This window comes from Phaenicophaeus curvirostris, chromosome W (genome assembly GCF_032191515.1).
Source record: "Phaenicophaeus curvirostris isolate KB17595 chromosome W, BPBGC_Pcur_1.0, whole genome shotgun sequence".
NCBI lineage: Eukaryota > Metazoa > Chordata > Aves > Cuculiformes > Cuculidae > Phaenicophaeus > Phaenicophaeus curvirostris.
The window spans coordinates 4,072,308-4,090,862 of record NC_091430.1 but is presented as its reverse complement, the minus strand read 5'-3'; the positions used below and the strand labels follow the sequence as shown (position 1 = coordinate 4,090,862).

General features: G+C 44.8%; 1 protein-coding gene across 1 annotated transcript in view; it reads right to left on the bottom strand.

Annotated features, from left to right (window-relative positions):
• The window catches only part of LOC138732938 (amyloid-beta A4 precursor protein-binding family A member 1-like), a 46,494-nt gene extending 43,118 nt beyond the window's left edge, over positions 1–3,376 (bottom strand). The window contains exon 1 of the mRNA XM_069879731.1: positions 2,225–3,376. Coding sequence (XP_069735832.1) covers positions 2,225–3,376 — 1,152 coding nt within the window. The remainder of the gene's footprint in view (positions 1–2,224) is intronic.
• Positions 3,377–18,555: the final 15,179 nt, after the last annotated feature.

The window sequence follows — 18,555 nt, the reverse complement described above, 5'->3', positions numbered from 1 at the left end:
AAGGCCCAGAAACCCTCCCATACACACACACCGCCCTCCAGGTACCTCACAAGCCTCACGTTCCTCTTGGCATGCAGCATCTGTGGCAGCTAACATTGGCTTACCATGGTTTCAACCAGAGAAGAAATGACTTAAATATGTAGGAATGCATACAAGAATAAGAAAATAGTAATCCCTATGGGTTTATGATAGTTTTCCATGATAAAGAAAAAAAAGTCAGGAAACTACTAGCATGCTTTTACACAGTTGAAACACTATGCTTCTAAATCTGTTCCTACTTGCAGAATATTAGTTATTTGGTTTGTGCATAGCTGGAGCACCTCCCATATGAGGACAGGCAGAGAGAGTTGGGGTTGTTCAGCATGGAGAAGAGAAGGCTCCGAAGAGACCTTATAGCAATCTTCCAGTACCTGAAGGGGGCCTACAAGAAAGCTGGGGAGGGACTGTTTACAAAGGCCTGTAGTGATAGGACTAGGGGCAATGGGTATAAACTGGAGAGGGGCAGATTTAGACTAGAGATAAGGAAGAATTTCTTCCCCATGAGAGTGGTGAGACACTGGAATAGGTTGCCCAGGGAAGTTGTGGATGCCCTATCCCTGGAGGTGTTCAGGGCCAGGTCAGATGGGGCCTTGCGCAGCCTGATCTAGTGGGACGTGTCCCTGCCCATGGCAGGGGGGTTGGAACTAGATGATCTTTAAGGTCCCTTTCAACCCAAACTATTCTATGATTCTATGATTCAATGATGTGGTTTTTTCTGGAATTTAGTAAGGATTTTTCTACTGTCCCTCACAGTGTCCCTTCTGAACAAGTTGTCCAATTGTGGGATGAGTGAGTACATGGTGCGCTGGGTGAAGAACTGGCTGAAGAGCAGGGCTCAAAGGGTTGTAGTGAATGGGGCTACATCTGGCAGAAGTACAGATTGAGAGAGGAGTGGCTGGAGAGCAGCTCTGCAGAAAGAGATCTGGGAGTGCTGGTTGACAGCAGCTCTATAGGAGTCAGCAGTGCCCTGGCAGCCAAGAGGGCAAACTGCATCCTGAAGTGCATCAAACACAGCATAACCAGCTGGTAAAAAGAGAAGATTATCCCTCTTTATTGAGTAGTGGTGCAGCCTCACCTTGAGTGTTGTGTGCAGTTCTGGGCTCCACAATTTAAGAAGGATGTAAATGTCCTTGAATGTGCCCAGAGGAGGACAACAAAGCTGGTGAAAGGGTTGGAAAGCATGTCGTGTGAGGAGCGGCTGAGGAATCTGGGCTGGTGTAGTTTGGGGAACGAAAAGAGGCTGAGGGGCGACCACAATGCTCTCCACAGCTTCCTGAGCAGAGGGAAATGGAGAGAGAGGTGTTGATCTCTTCTCCCTGGTATCCAGTGACAGGACATGTAAGATGGTTCAAAGCTGCACCAGAAGAGGTTTAGACTGGACATTACAATGTGTTTCTTTACTGAGAGGGTGGTCAAACACTGGAACAGGCTTTCTAGAGATGTGGTCAATGCCCCAAGCCTGTCAGTGTTTAAGAGGCATTTGGACAATGCCCTAAATAGCATGCTGTAACTTTTGCTCAGCACTGAACTGGTGTGACGATTGGACTGGATGACCGTTGTAGGTCCCTTCCAATGGAAAAAATCAATTCTATCATATCATATCATATCATATCATATCATGCATGAGGATTCATAGAAAATCTCTAGAGACTGTAAGCAGATAAGGAGCTTGATTCTTTTCAGATCTATGTCTGTGATATTACCTTTATAGAAATAGTAAATAATATTAACAAGTTTTTCATAGAAATTGTTAGCACTATTATCTGATCAGAAATCAAAACTGACAAGTCCAGAATTAACAGGAATGCACAAGGTTCTATACTGTAAGGTAAATTACTGGGTAGTTATTCTCATTATCCAGTGGATCTAAGGAAAAAAAATTGTAGTAGCACTTGTTTCAGGAAAATAGTCAATAGAGCTTTCTGTGTCAATTTCATCTATAGTACAACTCTAATGAAGTCAGCAGTGTTTCATAAAGGAAAATTTGGTGTATATATAACATATATGTATACTCCTTATGCATCCTTTTGAACAAAAACTTAAAACAGATACATCATTACATACTTTACTGAGGAATAAAATGAATCATGGAAGAGTATAACCCTCTCAGTTTCACAGTAATTTATATTAAATGGTCCCTGTTCCTTTAACTGTAACATGTGAGCCTATAGCTCTGTATACTTACATCTCCATCCAGTGGCCTCTGATCATCACAGTCCCTGGTTGGGCTAATATCCTGTCTCATCACCCAAATCGGTTCCGTTGGTTCATCAGGGGTATAAGGAGAACGAACAGTCCTTGTCTTCACTTCCTCAATAGCTTCTTTAATATCTTTGATGGCCAGTGATATAGCATCCCTTTTTTCCTTTCTGCACCTCTGTAGAGACTCTCCTGAGTTGCCTGTGGCCCTAGAACCAGCTGAGAGTTGACCATTGCTTTCATGCCCCATGCCAGGGAGAACATGAGCATGCTCCAAGCTCTGCTCTGTCTCTAGGATGTCTTCAGCAGCCTTGCCCAAGCTCTGAGAGCTCATACTCTGTTTCACCTCTGCCACAATCTGATCAATATCTTCCTCTTGTTCGTAGCTGTTCATTCTTGGATATGGAGCAAACTCTGCCTCTTTCTCAGGGCTGTCCGACTCTCCATCAGATCGCTCATCGTAATGGTGAAGGCGGGCACCAAGAGCTTCCTTGTGATAGTTGTCAGCTTCCTTCCTTTCCCACTCATAGAGCTGAAGCCCTTCTCTAACATCAAGGTCCAGCACGTCCGCTGTGTCCTCATACACATGCTCCTGCTGCCTATAGTCAGCATAGGGCTCAGCATATCGCTCATCCTCTCCTTGGTGGAGGGGCTGGTGACCGTAGAGATAACCTGAGTACACTGCATTCATAGCTTCCTCATGTTCAATGGAGAGGAAACGTACATGATCAGGCAGTGTTTGATTACGAACAGTCTCAGTATGTTCTGCTTCTGCATTTTCTGTGTACTCCTCAGACTCAGGCCTGTATTGCACTGCATATGTACTCTTGTCCTCATTCTCCTGAACTATATCTACATCGTAGTCATCCTCTGCTGTGGCTATAACATCCCATTCTACCATGTCCACATGATTGTGGAAATCACTCTCAGTGCTGGCTGATTGAGCTAGCATCCCTTCCTCTTCCTTCCCAGACAGTACTCCTTGGTTGCTGTTTCTGTGCCTTGAATAGCAGATCACAGATTGTTGTTCCTCTTCTACCTGTGAGTGCTCCAAGTCAGCTTCCACTGGCCCATTCATATCTTCATTTGCTGGCTCTTCATTCACCTTCACCTGAGATGGTATAACCAAATGGTTCATGGAAAGTTCTGGTGTGTATGCCAATTACTCTACAGACATTTTGTTTACCAGGACTGGAAAGAAATTAAAAGAGCCATGTTATTAAAAAAAAAAAACAAAACAAAACCAAACCCCAACAACAAAACACCACAACCAAAACAGTCAAACAAAAAAGTGCCACAATGTGGAGTCAACAAACAATCTTAGAGTAGCAAAAGGCACCCTTGCTTCTCAACAAGACAAAGTTTTGGCTTTATCAGCTCTGAAGTCAGAAGACAACCAGCACAACAACATGACCTTCCAGTGCATATTGATTTCTACCAGCACCATTCATTCAGAGATGGGATCACAATTCCTTTGAGAACTGCAGTGTGTGGACAAATTCTGGTAGAGTAAGGAACTTATGTAAATGTAACCGTTAAGCAATAACCAATGATAAACCGTATATGTTAATGTTAGAGACATGATTAACCAATTAGGTTTTGCCAAATGTGCTTATTGATGAACCTGAACAATATAACGTGTGCCTTCTGATGAATAAACGAAGCTTGCTTATCAATCATATTGGTTGTGCGAGTCTTCCCTCCGGCGAGAAAATAGCAACAAATGGTGACCCTGACGTGATTCAGCTTGACATAAAAGCCGTCTTCACTGGGAACCGCTACGCTTGCTAGGAGCCGAAAAAGCGACTGGTCTGCAGCCGCCAGTAGATGAAAAGGACGACTTTGCCGGCCAAAGGTTGACTCCTCGCATCTGGATCGACCCTAAAGAGGGGATCTCACTGATCGGAGCTGCTGCCCGCCATTAGAGAAAAAAGCAACAGGAACGTTGCCGGTAAGGCTGCCAAAAGCTCGAGCTCGCTTATGAGATAAAAATGGAAAGGCAAGCAGCATATGACTTATTAGTGTGCTTTTTAGAAAAGCAAAAGATTCAAGATATAGATTTAAAAAAGGAGGTGGCCAAATTGGTCACATATGGAACAGCTAAGGGGCATTTTCAGGACCCCAACACAGTTTTCTGTGTTGAGGAGTGGAGAGCATTCGGGGATACATTATGGTCAGCTGTTATAGACGATGATAAGACAGCCAAAAAATTGTCCCGACCGTGGCGCGCCGTAATCAATTGCTTAAAACAGCATCAAGCTGAATAGTCTCCCTGGCAGAAAGTTTTTGAAGCGTTAAAGGCGCATGTCGGCTCTAAAAAGCAGAGCGATAATTCCAAGCTGAGTGCAGGATCATCAACAACTGTACTCACCCTTCACCTCCCTAAACTGGCTGCGCTTGCCTCTGCACCCCCCGACGGGAGGGCCGACAATCCCTTTGATCCAGGTCCGATAGACACCGACAAGGAGCCCGATCCACCCCACCCTGTCCCTCAGACCAATGGGTGCAAGTCAGGAGGGAGGCACAGCAGCAGGGAGAAGTTGAAATATTGCAAGCTGTGATCTGTGCGCGGCACGGCAGTCTGCGCTGGGAACTAATTAGTGACGAAGTAATAAAGGAGATTCCAAAAACTGTAAGAGGAGAACCAAACCGCCCAGCTGAGGGCCCCTCCCCCACCCCTCCAGCTCCCGCAGAGTGGTTTGCCACAGGGGGCCCTCTGCCCTGGGCTAAGGGGAGGGCCGCCTGCTGCTGCTGTGAAATCCAAGCAGTTTCAGCATTACAGAAGGGCCTGTTAACAGATATGATAAGAAATGGCTCAATTAAACAACGTTGGTAGCAGTTCAAGAGTCAAGACAGTTTAAATAATGCAATTTTACAACAGATGCGGCTTTTTGGTTTATCGAACACTTATAAAGATACTGGATGTTGGAAAGTCGAAACAGGCATGACCCGTATATGGTGTTTATAGATACATCAAAGGATGTGCTCGACAAGCAGATAGACAACTAAGCAGTTGCAGAAGCCTTAGTTTTACAATCAGTGATAAAAAATCCTAATGATGAATGTAGAAAGATATGATGCAGTCTGAAAACTCCTACAACAACAGCTGGGATCATTTACCTATCAAGCACAGCTGGTAGCTGCTGCCCTGACTGTAATCTGGGACAGAAATACGTTTTGTTAGAGATGCGGCAAGGAGAGACATTTTAAAAGAGACTGCCACACGCAACGCCAGGAGAGAGGGCCTAAAATCTGCCCTTGGTGTGGAAAGGGCAAACATTTTACCAGTTGGTGTAAATCAAAATGGGATAAGAACGGGACAGTATTGTCAGAAAACCAGGAGTAAAGCGTGGTTCAGAGGCACGTACCAAGGCAGCTGTGTTCCAAGCTGACTCTGTAGAGCATGGCTCACAAGGATTTGAGTCCATAAGAATCCCTGAAATACATTTGGCTTAGTCCCTACAAACTCGGCCTCTTATGTTGAAGTGTAGTGTAACCCTTAGTTGTGCACGTTCCACTAATCTTGTGGGGGAGAGATGTGCTAAATGCAATGGGAATAGACACTGGAATTATGAACGAGTGAAAAATTGGGTACATTGAAAAATTTAGTGGAAGAGCAAATAGATCACGGGCATACAGCCTTATTTCATAGTCCTTGGAATGCACCTGTATTTGTGATAAAAAAGAAATCTGGAAAATGGCGTTATTCATGTGACTTTTCTAGACAATGCATCTACATATTTTAAGTGTTGTATGTTTCCAGTACCATGTGTAGTTTAAATATTCGTAGCATGGAAAAATTGTGGATCCAATAGTGATAACCAACATCTTATGAATGTATTCGGTTAGCTGAGAAATGAGTGGTCGTGTGTATGTGTGTGCGTGTTTGAAGCACTTCAAACATTTGTAAGACTTAGAAATTGGCTTTGATTAACCTTGAAAATATATCTCTGGGGCCTTTCAATCTCAAATGTCCACTAAGCCGGCAAACAGGTAGATTTACCTGGGGATCTTTGGAATGAAAGGCTTCAGAAGGAAAAGTTTTAAAATGCCTAGCAAAACATGCAGCTGTATGTGTGTGAGTGCCCCCCCACCCCCCCCCCACCCCCCCCTTCTCCTTCCTTTCTAAGTTTTTTTTTCTTTCAGCCTTGAAGAAGTCCAGAGGAGTTAACGGTGTTATCTCTCTAGGGGAATGCCAATTTGTGAGAACACTGTGCATTCCAGTCTCACTGGAACTAGTCAGCAACTGCTGAGTCCTAGTGCAGACAACCTTTAGGGATAATTGAGGCAATGATAGACAAAAATTCAAAAGATTCATTGCGAATTGTTGAGTGGATATTTTGCCACACTAACCCCAAAAACCATAGTCACTAAATTTGAAATGATTACAATGATAATCACCGAGGGAAGAAAAAGAAGTGTTCAGTTATTAGGCTAAGACTCGACAATCATTTATATCCCAATGACAAAAGAATATGCTAAGTGGTGCATGGCAAATATTTTGAATTTACAAGTAGATCTAATAGATTATCCAGAAAGTATTGATATCCATTTACCAAGTCATGCCATTATTGAACGTACACATCAAGTAGTAAAAACATTGTTAGCAAAAAAAAAAAAAAAAAAAGGGGAAAATCAGGAGAGACACTGCAAAACAGATTGATAAAGGTGCAATATGTAATGAATTTTTTGCAATTAACAGGAGATGATCAAATTGTGCTAAAGTTGAAGCATGTACAAACCATGTCGTCAAAATCAGAGCAAGTACAAGACAATGTGAAAGTGCTATTGAAAAAACAGTTATTATGGGCAATGGACAGGTCTGTATAAGCTATTAACATGGGGACGAAGTTATACTTGTGTTTTAACAGATACAGGACCACTTTGGGCACCTGCGAGGTGGATCAAGCCCATGTTGCTGTGTGACAACTGTTAAGCCCCAGCCACAAAAACAGTCAACAAGAATGAGGAGGACGTTAACATTATGGATGCTCTTAATCTTATGGGTGGTAGTAGAAGGATGTCCCTGGGTGATCGATTCTCGAAAGAATGTGTGGATAACAAGATGGGTATGAGAACTGTTGGTCAAAGGAGGAATGTTATTTTTAATGGTGTTAATTGCTTTGACAATTATCCTGTGTGTTACAGTGTATACAACGTCAAGTCAATCATATGTTTCACCTGAACACTTTAGTCAAAAAACAAAAAGGGAGGTTAACTTTACTAACACCAAACACAAGCATGATTTGGAATGTGTCACGACATTATTATAAATGGGCGAGGACAAAGAGAATGACCCATGCGTTTTCTAGTAGCTGCAAAGATACGGTCAAGTTTTGGAACCCAGAAACAATCATAGCAGTCTCAATTTTAGCTCCGGGAGTAGCAGCCGCCGGAACCTTGGCCCAACTGAATCAACTGGAATGCTGGCTCTCTAAACAAACAAATGCTACATCCAAAGCGCTGTCTGAATTGTTGCTTGACATGGATTCCGTATGACATGCCATGTTACAGAACCGGACAGCTATAGATTTTTTGTTGTTAGCGCAAGGTCATGGTCGTGAAGAATTTGAAGGCATGTGTTGTATGAATTTGTCTGATCATTCGAAGTCAATATATCGTCACTTCAGCGAATTGCAAGAGCTAGTCGGAAAATTACAAATTAGTCATAACCTGGGATTGGATAAATGGCTTGGAAACCTGGGACTCTTTGGATGGCTCCCAGAGACAGTTAAGGGAATGACTCTGATTGTGATAATTGTTATTATAACATTGTTAATTGTACCTTGCTTGTTACATTGTTGTCAAAGGGTAACAGGAAAGTGGTTAAACCAAGTGTTGATAGTGCAAAAAAAAAAAAAAGGGGGAATTGTAGAGGGTTGGTTAAGAAGGAAAGGGCATCAGGATGCTGGCTCTTTAAGGCTTGATATTTTGGCAGCACCTCAATCTCAGAATAACCTTGACATTTAGAGGAAGTTGGCTTGTAGCAAGGCGAAGTGGGTAATGTAGTAAGTAGTACAGCTAACCACAAGGCAGGAACAAGAACAGAGCATGCTTGGCATCTGCTACCAATGGGCACCTAGTGCGTAGTAACTGCTAACCAATTAGTGCGTGAGTAGTGGACACAGACCAATAAGCACTTTACGCGTAGACTGTAACACGGTGTATAAAAGTTGGTGGAGGGTTCGTAATAAACTGAGCAAGATTCTAAACTCATATTGGGTGTGTCTCTTGACTACGGCCGTTTCTCCTTGCAACAGCAGCTGCATCCCTTAGCCTGGGCAGATACCTCGGGTCTCCGGGCACATTGTGCTGAGCTCAAGCCACAAAGCAGGAGGGAGTCCTGCCTAAAGGCAGCACCTGTCTTAACATTCCTGAACACATTAAACCTATACTTATTGTCTACTTGATATACAGCTAGTATGCAGTCAACAATTAAGCGAATTTAGCAGATCCAGGATAAAAAAAGACTCTTCCCATGTATTCCTCTCTGTCTGAGGAAAAAGGAACTGAAAGCATCCTGTACCTGACATAGCCAATCCCCACAAGTTCCTTTATTATTGAAGTAGCACGAGCCAACAGGGAAACAATGGGGAAATACCTCAGAGGAACAAAGAAGTGCTCCTCTAAGAAGGCTACACAGCCAACGGCCCAGCTGAAGTGCCTCTACACTAATGCACACAGCCTGGGCAAAAACCACGAGGAGATGGAAGCCACCGTGCTGATAGAAAGCTATGACCTGGTTGCCATAACTGAAACTTGGTGGGATGAATCCCATGACTTGAGTGTGGCTGTTGGTGGCTACAGTGTGTTCAGAAGGGACAGACCAGGAAGGAAGAGTGGAGGAGTTGCCCTATACATCAAGAAATGGATAGAATGTGAAGAGCTGTCTCTGAAGAATAGCCATGAGCAGGTTGAAAGCCTATGGCTAAAAGTCAGAGACCGAGGCAACAAAGGGAACCTAGTGGATGGAGTCTACTACAGGTGGCTTGATCAAGAGAGGGCAATTGATGAAGCCTTCTTACCCCAGCTACAAGAGGCATCGTGCTTGCAGGCTCTCACCCTGCTGGGGGACTTCAACCATATGTACATCTACTGGAAGAGAAGCACGGCAAGCTGTAGGCAATCCAGGAGGCTCCTGGAATGCACTGAAGATAGCTTTTTAAGCCAGGTAATAGACATGCCTAGAAGGGGAGATGCAATACCTGACCTGGTGATCACTAATGTGAGCAAGCTAATTGGGGACATCAGGGTTGGAGGCTGACTGGGATGCAGTGATCATCTATTGGTGGAGTTAACGGTCCTGAGGGGTATGGGTCAAGCAAAGAGCAAAATCAGGACCCTGAATTTCAGGAAAGCAAACTTACAGCTCTTCAAGGAGTTACTGGATAGGACCTCCTGAGAAACTGCCCTCAGGGACAAGGGAGCAGAGCAGAGCTGGCAGATCTTTAAGGATGCTTTCCATAGAGCGCAAGAAATCAGGAAAGGAAGACTAGAGACCAGCACGGCTGAGGTGAGACCTGTGGCTCAAACTAAAGGGCAAGAAGGAACTACACAGGCAGCAGAAGCAGACAGGTATCCTGGGAAGAGTATAGGGACACTGCCCGGTTGTGTAGGGATGGGGTCAGGAAGGCCAAGGCATGATTGGAGCTGAACTTGGCGAGGGAAACAAAGAATAACAAGAAGGGCTTCTACAGGTATGTAAATCAGAAAAGAAAGGTCAAAGAGAGGGTACCTGCCATGATGAGCGAGACTGCCGAGCTGGAAACAACAGATGAGGAGAAGGCTGAAGTACTCAACAACTTTTTTGCCTCAGTCTTCGCTGGCAAACTCTCTTCCCACACCTCTTGAGGGGATGGGCTGCAAGACTCAGACTGGGAGAGCAAAGCCCCTCCCACTGTTGATAAACAGGCATATGATATAGGGGAGAAGTTAGAAAGAACTTAGAGAAGGACTTAGCTCAACGGAATTCACACTGTTTGCTAGTAAAGGCCTTGAAGACCCTGGGTGTTGATAAGGAACACATACCTACTTTATAACCCTTAATTGAGTTATAGAGTTTGATTACGCAAAACACTGTAAGAGAAGATCAAGTTTGTGACCACCTGAGGAACCTGGATATACATAAGTACATGAGACTGGGTGAGATGCGTTCCAGAGTTCTGAGGGCTGATATATTCACCAAGACACTATCCATGATATTTGAAAAGTTATGGATGTCAGAAGTCCCTGGTGACTGAAAAAAGGGAAACACTGCACCCATTTTTAAAATGGGTAGAAAGGAGGACCCTGAGAACTACTGACCTGTCAATCTCATCTCTGTGCCTGGGAAGATCATGGAACAGATCCTCCTGGAAGCTATGCTAAGGCACACGGAGGACATGAAGGTGATTTCATAGAATCATAGAATCATAGAATCACCAGGTTGGAAGAGACCCACCGCATCATCAAGTCCAACCATTCCTATCAAACACTAAACCATGCCCCTCAGCACCTCGTCCACCCGTGCCTTAAACACCTCCAGGGAAGGTGAATCAACCACCTCCCTGGGCAGCCTGTGCCAGTGCCCAATGACCCTTTCTGTGAAAATTTTTTTCCTAATGTCCAGCCTAAACCTCCCCTGGCGGAGCTTGAGGCCATTCCCTCTTGTCCTATCCCCTGTCACTTGGGAGAAGAGGCCAGCACACTCCTCTCTACAACCTACTTTCAGGTAGTTGTAGAGAGCAATGAGGTCTCCCCTCAGCCTCCTCTTCTCCAGGCTAAACAACACCAGCTCTCTCAGCCACTCCTCATAAGACCTGCTGTCCAGCCCCCTCACCAGCTTTGTTGCTCTTCTCTGGACTCGTTCCAGAGCCTCAACATCCTTCTTGTGGTGAGGGGCCCAGAACTGAACACAGGATTCAAGGAGCGGTCTCACCAGTGCCAAGTACAGAGGGAGAATAACCTCCCTGGACCTGCTGATCACGCCGTTTCTGATACAAACCAAGATGGCCTTCTTGGCCACCTGGGCACACTTCTGGCTCATATTCAGTCAGCTGTCAACCAACACACCCAGGTCCCTCTCCTCCAGGCAGCTTTCTAGACAGACTTCTCCTAGTCTGTAGCACTGCACAGGGTTGTTGTGCCCCAAGTGCAGGACCCGGCATTTGGCCTTGTTCAACCTCATGCCATTGGACTCTGCCCAGTGGTCCAGCCTGTTCAGATCCCTTTGCAGAGCCTCCCTACCCTCCAGCAGATCCACACTTCCACCCAGCTTAGTGTCGTCCGCAAACTTGCTAAGGGTGTACTCAATGCCTTCATCCAGGTCATTGATAAAGACATTGAACAGGGCTGGACCCAGCACTGAGCCCTAGGGAACCCCACTTGTCACTGGCCTCCAGCTGGATTTAACACCATTTCCCACCACTCCCTGGGCCCGGCCATCCAACCAGTTTTCCACCCAGGAGAGTGTGCGCCTGTCCAGGCCAGAGGCTGACAGTTTCTCAAGCAGAACGCTGTGAGAAACTGTGTCAAAGGCTTTACTGAAGTCCAGGAAGACCACATCCACAGCCTTTCCCTCATCCAGCAGCCAAGTCACTTGGTCATAGAAGGCGATCAGGTTAGTCTGGCAAGACCTGCCTTTTGTGAACCCATGTTGACTGGGCCTGATCAGCTGGTTCTCTTGCATGTGCTTCATGATAGCACTCAAGATCACCTGCTCCATGACTTTCCCTGGCACTGAGGTCAGACTGACAGGCCTGTAGTTCCCTGGGTCCTCCCTGCGACCCTTCTTGTAGATGGGCACAACATCAGCCAGCCTCCAGTCCAGTGGGACTTCCCCAGTCTTCCAGGACTGTTGGAAGATGATGGAAAGGGGTTTGGCCAGCACATCCGCCAGCTCCTTCAATACCCTTGGATGAATCCCATCCGGCCCCATAGACTTGTGACTGTCTAGTCGGGCTAGCAAGGCTCTGACCACCTCCTCTTGGATCACGGGAGCCTCATTATGCTCCTCTAGCTCCTGGGTTTGTACACAGACGGAACGACCCTCCTTACAACTAAAGACTGAGGCAAAGAAGGCATTAAGTACCTCAGCCTTTTCCTCATCCCCTGTCACTGTTGTTCCTTCTGCGTCCAATAGGGACTGTATGGTCTCCCTAGTCCTCCTTTTATTATTTATATATTTGTAGAAGGATTTTTTGTTATCTTTCACAGACTTGGCCAATCTGATTTCTAGCTGAGCCTTAGCCCTTCTGATTTTTCCCCTACACAATCTCACTTCCCTCCTGTAGTCCTCCCAAGAGGCCTGTCCCCTCTTCCAGAGCCCATAAACATTTCTCTTCCTCTTGATATCACTCAAGATCTCTCTATTCAACCAAGCTGGCTTTCTCCCCTGCCGGCTTTTTTTTCCGGAACACGGGGATGGCTTTCTCCTGAGCTGCTAGGACTTCCTTTTTGAAGAGCTCCCAGCCCTCATGGGATCCCTTGCCCTTGAGTACTGTCTCCCATGAGACTTTGCCAACCAGCCTTCTGAAGAGTTCAAAGTCTGCCCTCTGGAAATTTAATGCTACCGTCCTACTAACAACCCTCTTCACTTCACCTAGAACAGAAAACCCTATCATCTCATGGTCACTTAGTCCTAGGCGTCCACCTACTGCCACATCCCCCACAAGGCCTTCTCTGTTCACAAACAGCAGGTCCAGGAGGGCACCCTCCCTTGTTGGTTCATTCACCAACTGTGCAAGGAAGTTGTCTTCCATGCACTCCAGGAACCTCCTAGACTGATTTGAGACAGCCAGCATGGCTTCACCAAGGGCAAGTCCTGCCTCCCCAACCTAGTGGCCTTCTATGATGGAGTGACTATGTCAATGGACAAGGGAAGACCCATGGATGTCATCTACCTGGACTTCTGGAGAAGGACCTGGGGTTGTTGGTTGACAGCTGGCTGAATATGAGCCAGCAGGGTGTCCAGGTGGACAAGAAGACCAATAGCATCTTGGTTTGTATCAGAAACAGTATGGCCAGCAGGACCAGGGAAGTGATTCTGCCCCTGTACTCAGCACTGGTGAGGCCGCACCTCAAATACTGTGTTCAGCTTTGGGCCCCTCACTACAAGACATTGAGGTCCTGAAGCATGTCCAGAGAAGAGCAATGAAGCTGGTGAACAGGCTGGAGAACAAGTCTTACGAGGAGCGGCTTCAGGAATCGAGGTTGTTTCAACTATTAAACTGTCTTTATCTCAATCTATGATTTTTCTCACTTTTACCTTTCTGATTCCCTCTCTCATCCCACTGCAGAAGGAGTGAGCAAGCAGCTTTGTGGTGCTTAGTTACTGGCTGGAGTTAAACCAAAGCACTGGGACAGATACTGGAGAGACCAGAGAATCTGTGAGTTGGCTACTGGATGGACCAGGAGGTCCAAGACAGGTATTGGAGAAACTAAGGGATCTGGGGACTGTCTGGAAAGGCCATATGTCTGGACCTGCTAGCAGACAGATTGTGTATGTGCACATGTATATCTGTGTGCAATATCTGGGAGAGCAGGGGATCCAGAGTCCAAGTACCCATGAATTATTCTACAAGGAATCAAGGTATCTCTCTAGATCAGCTGCCTTTATCCTCACAGGTGATTTTAACTTCTCAGACATCAACAGGGAATATCACACAGCAGACACAAACAGGTCCAGGAAATTCCTGAAGCACGTTGAGGATAACTTCTTGGTGCAGGTACTACGGAAGCTGACTAGGAAAGGTGCTCTCCTAGATTTGCTGTTTGTAAACCGAGAGGGACTTGCGGGTGAAGTGGTGATGGGTGGCTATCTTGGTCACAGTGATCACAAAATATTTGAGTTTCAAATTATTGGTGATGATGGGAGAAAAACTGCCAGCAAAACTTTGGCCCTAGATATGGGGAGAACAGACTTTGGGCTGCTGAAGGAGCCAGTTAACAAGGTCCCCTGGGAATCTGCTTTCGAAGGTATTGGGGTCCATGAATGCTGGTTATTTTTTAAGAGCCATCTCTTACAAGCACAGAAGCAGGCAATTTCAAAGTGTCAGAAGTCAAGTAAGTGGGGCAGAAGCTTGGCTGAGCAGGGATCTTCTAAAACATAGGTGGAAGAGGAACGCGTACGGACATTGGAAACAAGGACAGGCAACATGCGAGGACTACAGAGATGCTGTTTGCCCCTGCAGGGAGAAAATTTGTGTGGCCAAAGTTCCATTATTTCAAGCTAGCCAGAGCTCTGAAGGACAACAAAAAAGGCTTTATAAAATATGTGAAAAGCAACAGTCTGTTACTTGATGAGGTCGGTCACCTCACAAATAGGGACATAGACAAAGCGTGGATGTTTAATGCCTTCTTTGCCTCCCTCTTCAACACCAATGATGGGCCCTGGGATCCCCGAGCCCTGTGTCGGAAGACCATGACTAGGGAGATTGTAAACTCCCCCAAGGAGTAAAAAAAAAAAAGCTATCAGAGATGTATGCAAATGAGTGCATGAGATCCACTCATCAGCACTGAGGCTGATTCACCAGAGAGCAAGAGAAAGATCAGGACATTTGTCTTGTCTGTGTTTATATACATATGTGGTGGCTGTAAAAACAGTTCTTCCATCTTTGTTGATCTGTTGATGGTTGTTGACCCTGCCTGTGCCTACTGGGAATTTATGCTCGGATTTGAGAAAAGCAGAAGCCCTAGCAAGCTGCAAGAGGCAAGATGTCCCTAAAGCAAAGTCCACAGATCGTGGTTGCTTCTTAGGAACTGTTGTTGCGAGGAGGGAATAGCAGGTACGGCACCCCTATACAAGAGAGGGACTGCTCCTTTTGTAGGTGTTCCCAAATCATTAGAGTTTGCAACCAAAATGTGTAACATTCACTTGAAGCAGTATATTCAGGGTTTACTGAAAGCAAAAGAACACCACAATTATTGAGCCATAAAGCAGGCAGAGACCCAGAGGCTGAGCTCTCAGCAAACTTGCCACTACAGTGCAGCCTCACCTCAAATACAGTGTGCAATTTTGGGCACCTCAATACAAGAATGACATCAAACTGAGTGCATCCTGAGGAGGGCAACCAAGATGGTGAAAGGTCACAAGGGCAAGACTTATGAGAAGCGGCTGAGGTCACTTGGCTTGTTCAGCTTGGAGAAGAGAGGGTGACCTTATTCCAGTCTACAGGTTCCTCGAGGGGGGCAGTGGAGGGGGAGGTGCTGATCTCCTCTCTCTGATGACCAGCGATAGGACATGAGGAAATGGAATGGTGCTATGTCAGGGGAAGTTCAGACTGGACATTAGGAAAAGGTTCTTCACCAAGAGGGTGGTCAGTCACTGGAACAGGCTTCCCAGGGAAGTGGTCATGGCACCAAGCCTGCCAGAGTTCAAGGAGCATCTGGATGACACTCTTAGTCATATGATTTAGTTTTAGGTAGTCCTGTGAGAAGCAGAGTGTTGGACTTGATGATCCTTATGGGTCCCTTCCAATTTCAGATAGTCTATGATTCTCCAATTCTATAACACCTGCAATATTCTGATGACATCATTGTGCAGGGTAACACAGCAGAGAAAGCGTTTGAGAAAGCTTTCAAAAGAATCTGGATTATACTTTTCCCTAGTTTTGCCATAAACCAAAGGAAGGTCAAAGTGCCTGCACAGGAGATCCATTTTGTAGTAATAAAATGGCAAGATGGGCATCATCATATCCCAATGCACATGATCAATAAAATAACAGATGTGTCTCTATCAACTAGCAAAAAAGAAACACAACCTTTCTCGGTGTTGCAGGGTTTTTTTGAGAATGCATATTCCAGATTATAATCTGACTGTAAACCCTCTCTGTCAAGTGACCCCAAAGGAGAACAGTTTCAGATCAGGTCCTGAGCAGCAACAAGCCTTTGAACAAATTAAATGTTAAATAGTTTGTGCAGTAGCCCTTAGGCCAGTCTGGACAGGACAAAATGCGAGAAAACATGCTTTACACCGCAGCCAGGGACCGTGGTCTAAGCTGGAGCCTCTGGCAGAAAGCAAGTGGAGAGACTCGAGGTCAACCTCTAGGGCTTTGGTGCCAGATATATAGAGGATCAGGAGTCTATTACACTTCAACTGAAAAATAAATATTAGCAGCATATGAAGGAGTTAAAACCATTTCAAAAGTAGTTGGTACTGAAGCACAGTTTGTCTTGGCACCTCAATTGCCTGTGCTGGGCTGTACATTCAAAGGGTGGGTGCGACTGTTCACTCAACTCCTGCTCAAAGTTTTTGCTAACACAGCTCATGTTAAGGCCCAATGCATGCTGGGAACATTGCCATTAGGTCAAAGGAAGAGCATCATATAGGCAAGACAGGTGGCCAGAAAGAGCTAGAAGGCCATTATGCAGCAATTATCACCTGCAGATTGCTGTCTCCTGCAGCCATCATCTTTGCATACTGGTTGCCTGGCAATTTCCTCAGAATCTTCTAACTCATGGAAATGGTGTAGACCAAACTTCCAATCTGGAAGGTATAAAAATGTCAGCTTACTCAAAAGGTTTTGAAGCAGATCACAACAGCTGGACCGCTGAGGGTTTTGTGCTTCCCGGTGTGACAGGGGATTCCCAAATCATGACCAAGGAAGAAGAATGAGCACTCTCACCATTGGCTATTTGCTCATAGGTGTGCACAAGTTACAAGTTATAAGAACTTGCAAGTGAGAAATCTCATGACTTAATATCAGTGAATTAGTGAATTCACATGATAGACTAGTCTGTGCAAAGGGAACAGTAATTGTTAAGTGATCTATCTTTATCTCAGCCAATGAGCTTTTACATTGTATTTTCTACCCCTGTCTTGTAGAGGAGAAGGAGTGAGAGAGGGGCTAGGCACGCATCTGGTAGCCAGCCAACGTCAACCCTCCATAAGAAGGCTTCTCCGAAAGCTCTGGATTACACCTGCCCTGCTATAATGGTTTGAGGTACGTGCAAAGCACAGAAACTCTTAATAACTTCACATCCTTAAAAAGTTTGGAACAGGAGACTAAAAGGCAATAATAAGTAATGTACCATAACCATCCCACTCAGTAACATAAAACTTATTTAGTGAGTGCTGTGATTCTGTGACTACCTCCCCTCTAAATTCCCATGACATACCACATATCAAACTAGAAAGAACACTAGCACATTCCATTGCTTCTATGCTCAGCTCACATTGCTACATGGACTTGTTATACAATCTTCAAGGCACTATACAGTTCAAGCATTGTGAGTCATAGCTGACAAAGTATAGCATTACCAATGGTGAGAGTTATTTGTTTTATTTTCTATCCTATTTTTATTTCAATAACAATTTAAATTTGCTTTTCATACCAGATTGCTCCTTTTTAGGGAGCGTAAAAAGATTCAGAAGGCACTGCTAGAGAATTCAGACAAGAAAAAATTATTGGATCAGCAAGTTAACCAGTTCAAGCATTAAATTTAACACTCTTCTATATATTACGCTCTTATATAACACTCTTCTGGACATTAGGAAAAAATTTTTCACAGAAAGGGTCATTGGGCACTGGCAGAGGCTGCCCAGGGAGGTGGTTGAGTCACCTTCCCTGGAGGTGTTTAAGGCACGGGTGGACGAGGTGCTAAGGGGCATGGTTTAGTGTTTGATAGGAATGGTTGGACTCGATGATCCGGTGGGTCTCTTCCAACCTGGTTATTCTATGATTCTATGATATATCTTATAACAAGTCCTCTATGAAGAAGGATTCAAGTAACCTAGACAACATTTTTCTTGCATATGCAAATGCTGCAGGGAAAAACTAGCAGAAAAAATATGTAGAATGACCCATCTGATAAATTACTATAGAAATCGCCTCTGACCCTCTGATTTGTTTACATCTACAGTCTCCTCAGCATTTAAGTGTTTGGGAGTGTTCACCTCCCCAGTGAACATAAGCTGCTTTTCTTCTTCCAAACAAAGCACTTTACATTTCACTGGTGAGACATACATACAATTATTCTCAAAATGTATTAGAATGCTGGATTTACTGGGTTTGTACAGTTTTCTCCACAGTCTTGCATTAATACTTACTGAAGACTTAACTTTTCAGTGTAAATATACAGAAATACACTGAAACACACTGACAGAGCAGAATTACTCAGTAACGGTCCTTAGAAGTGGTGGCAAACACTTGCAAGTAGTAAGGAATAGTTTTTAAAAGAAACAACCGTTTCTTCTTCTATCAAGACTGTGGTTCCATAGAACTAACAAGAACAAGATTTGAACTAGAGATATACAATCTTGAATTCTTGCATAGTTAATTACTGAAAAAACTTATAATAACCTATCTTAAATTAAGTATTGGAGAAAAAGCCAAAACA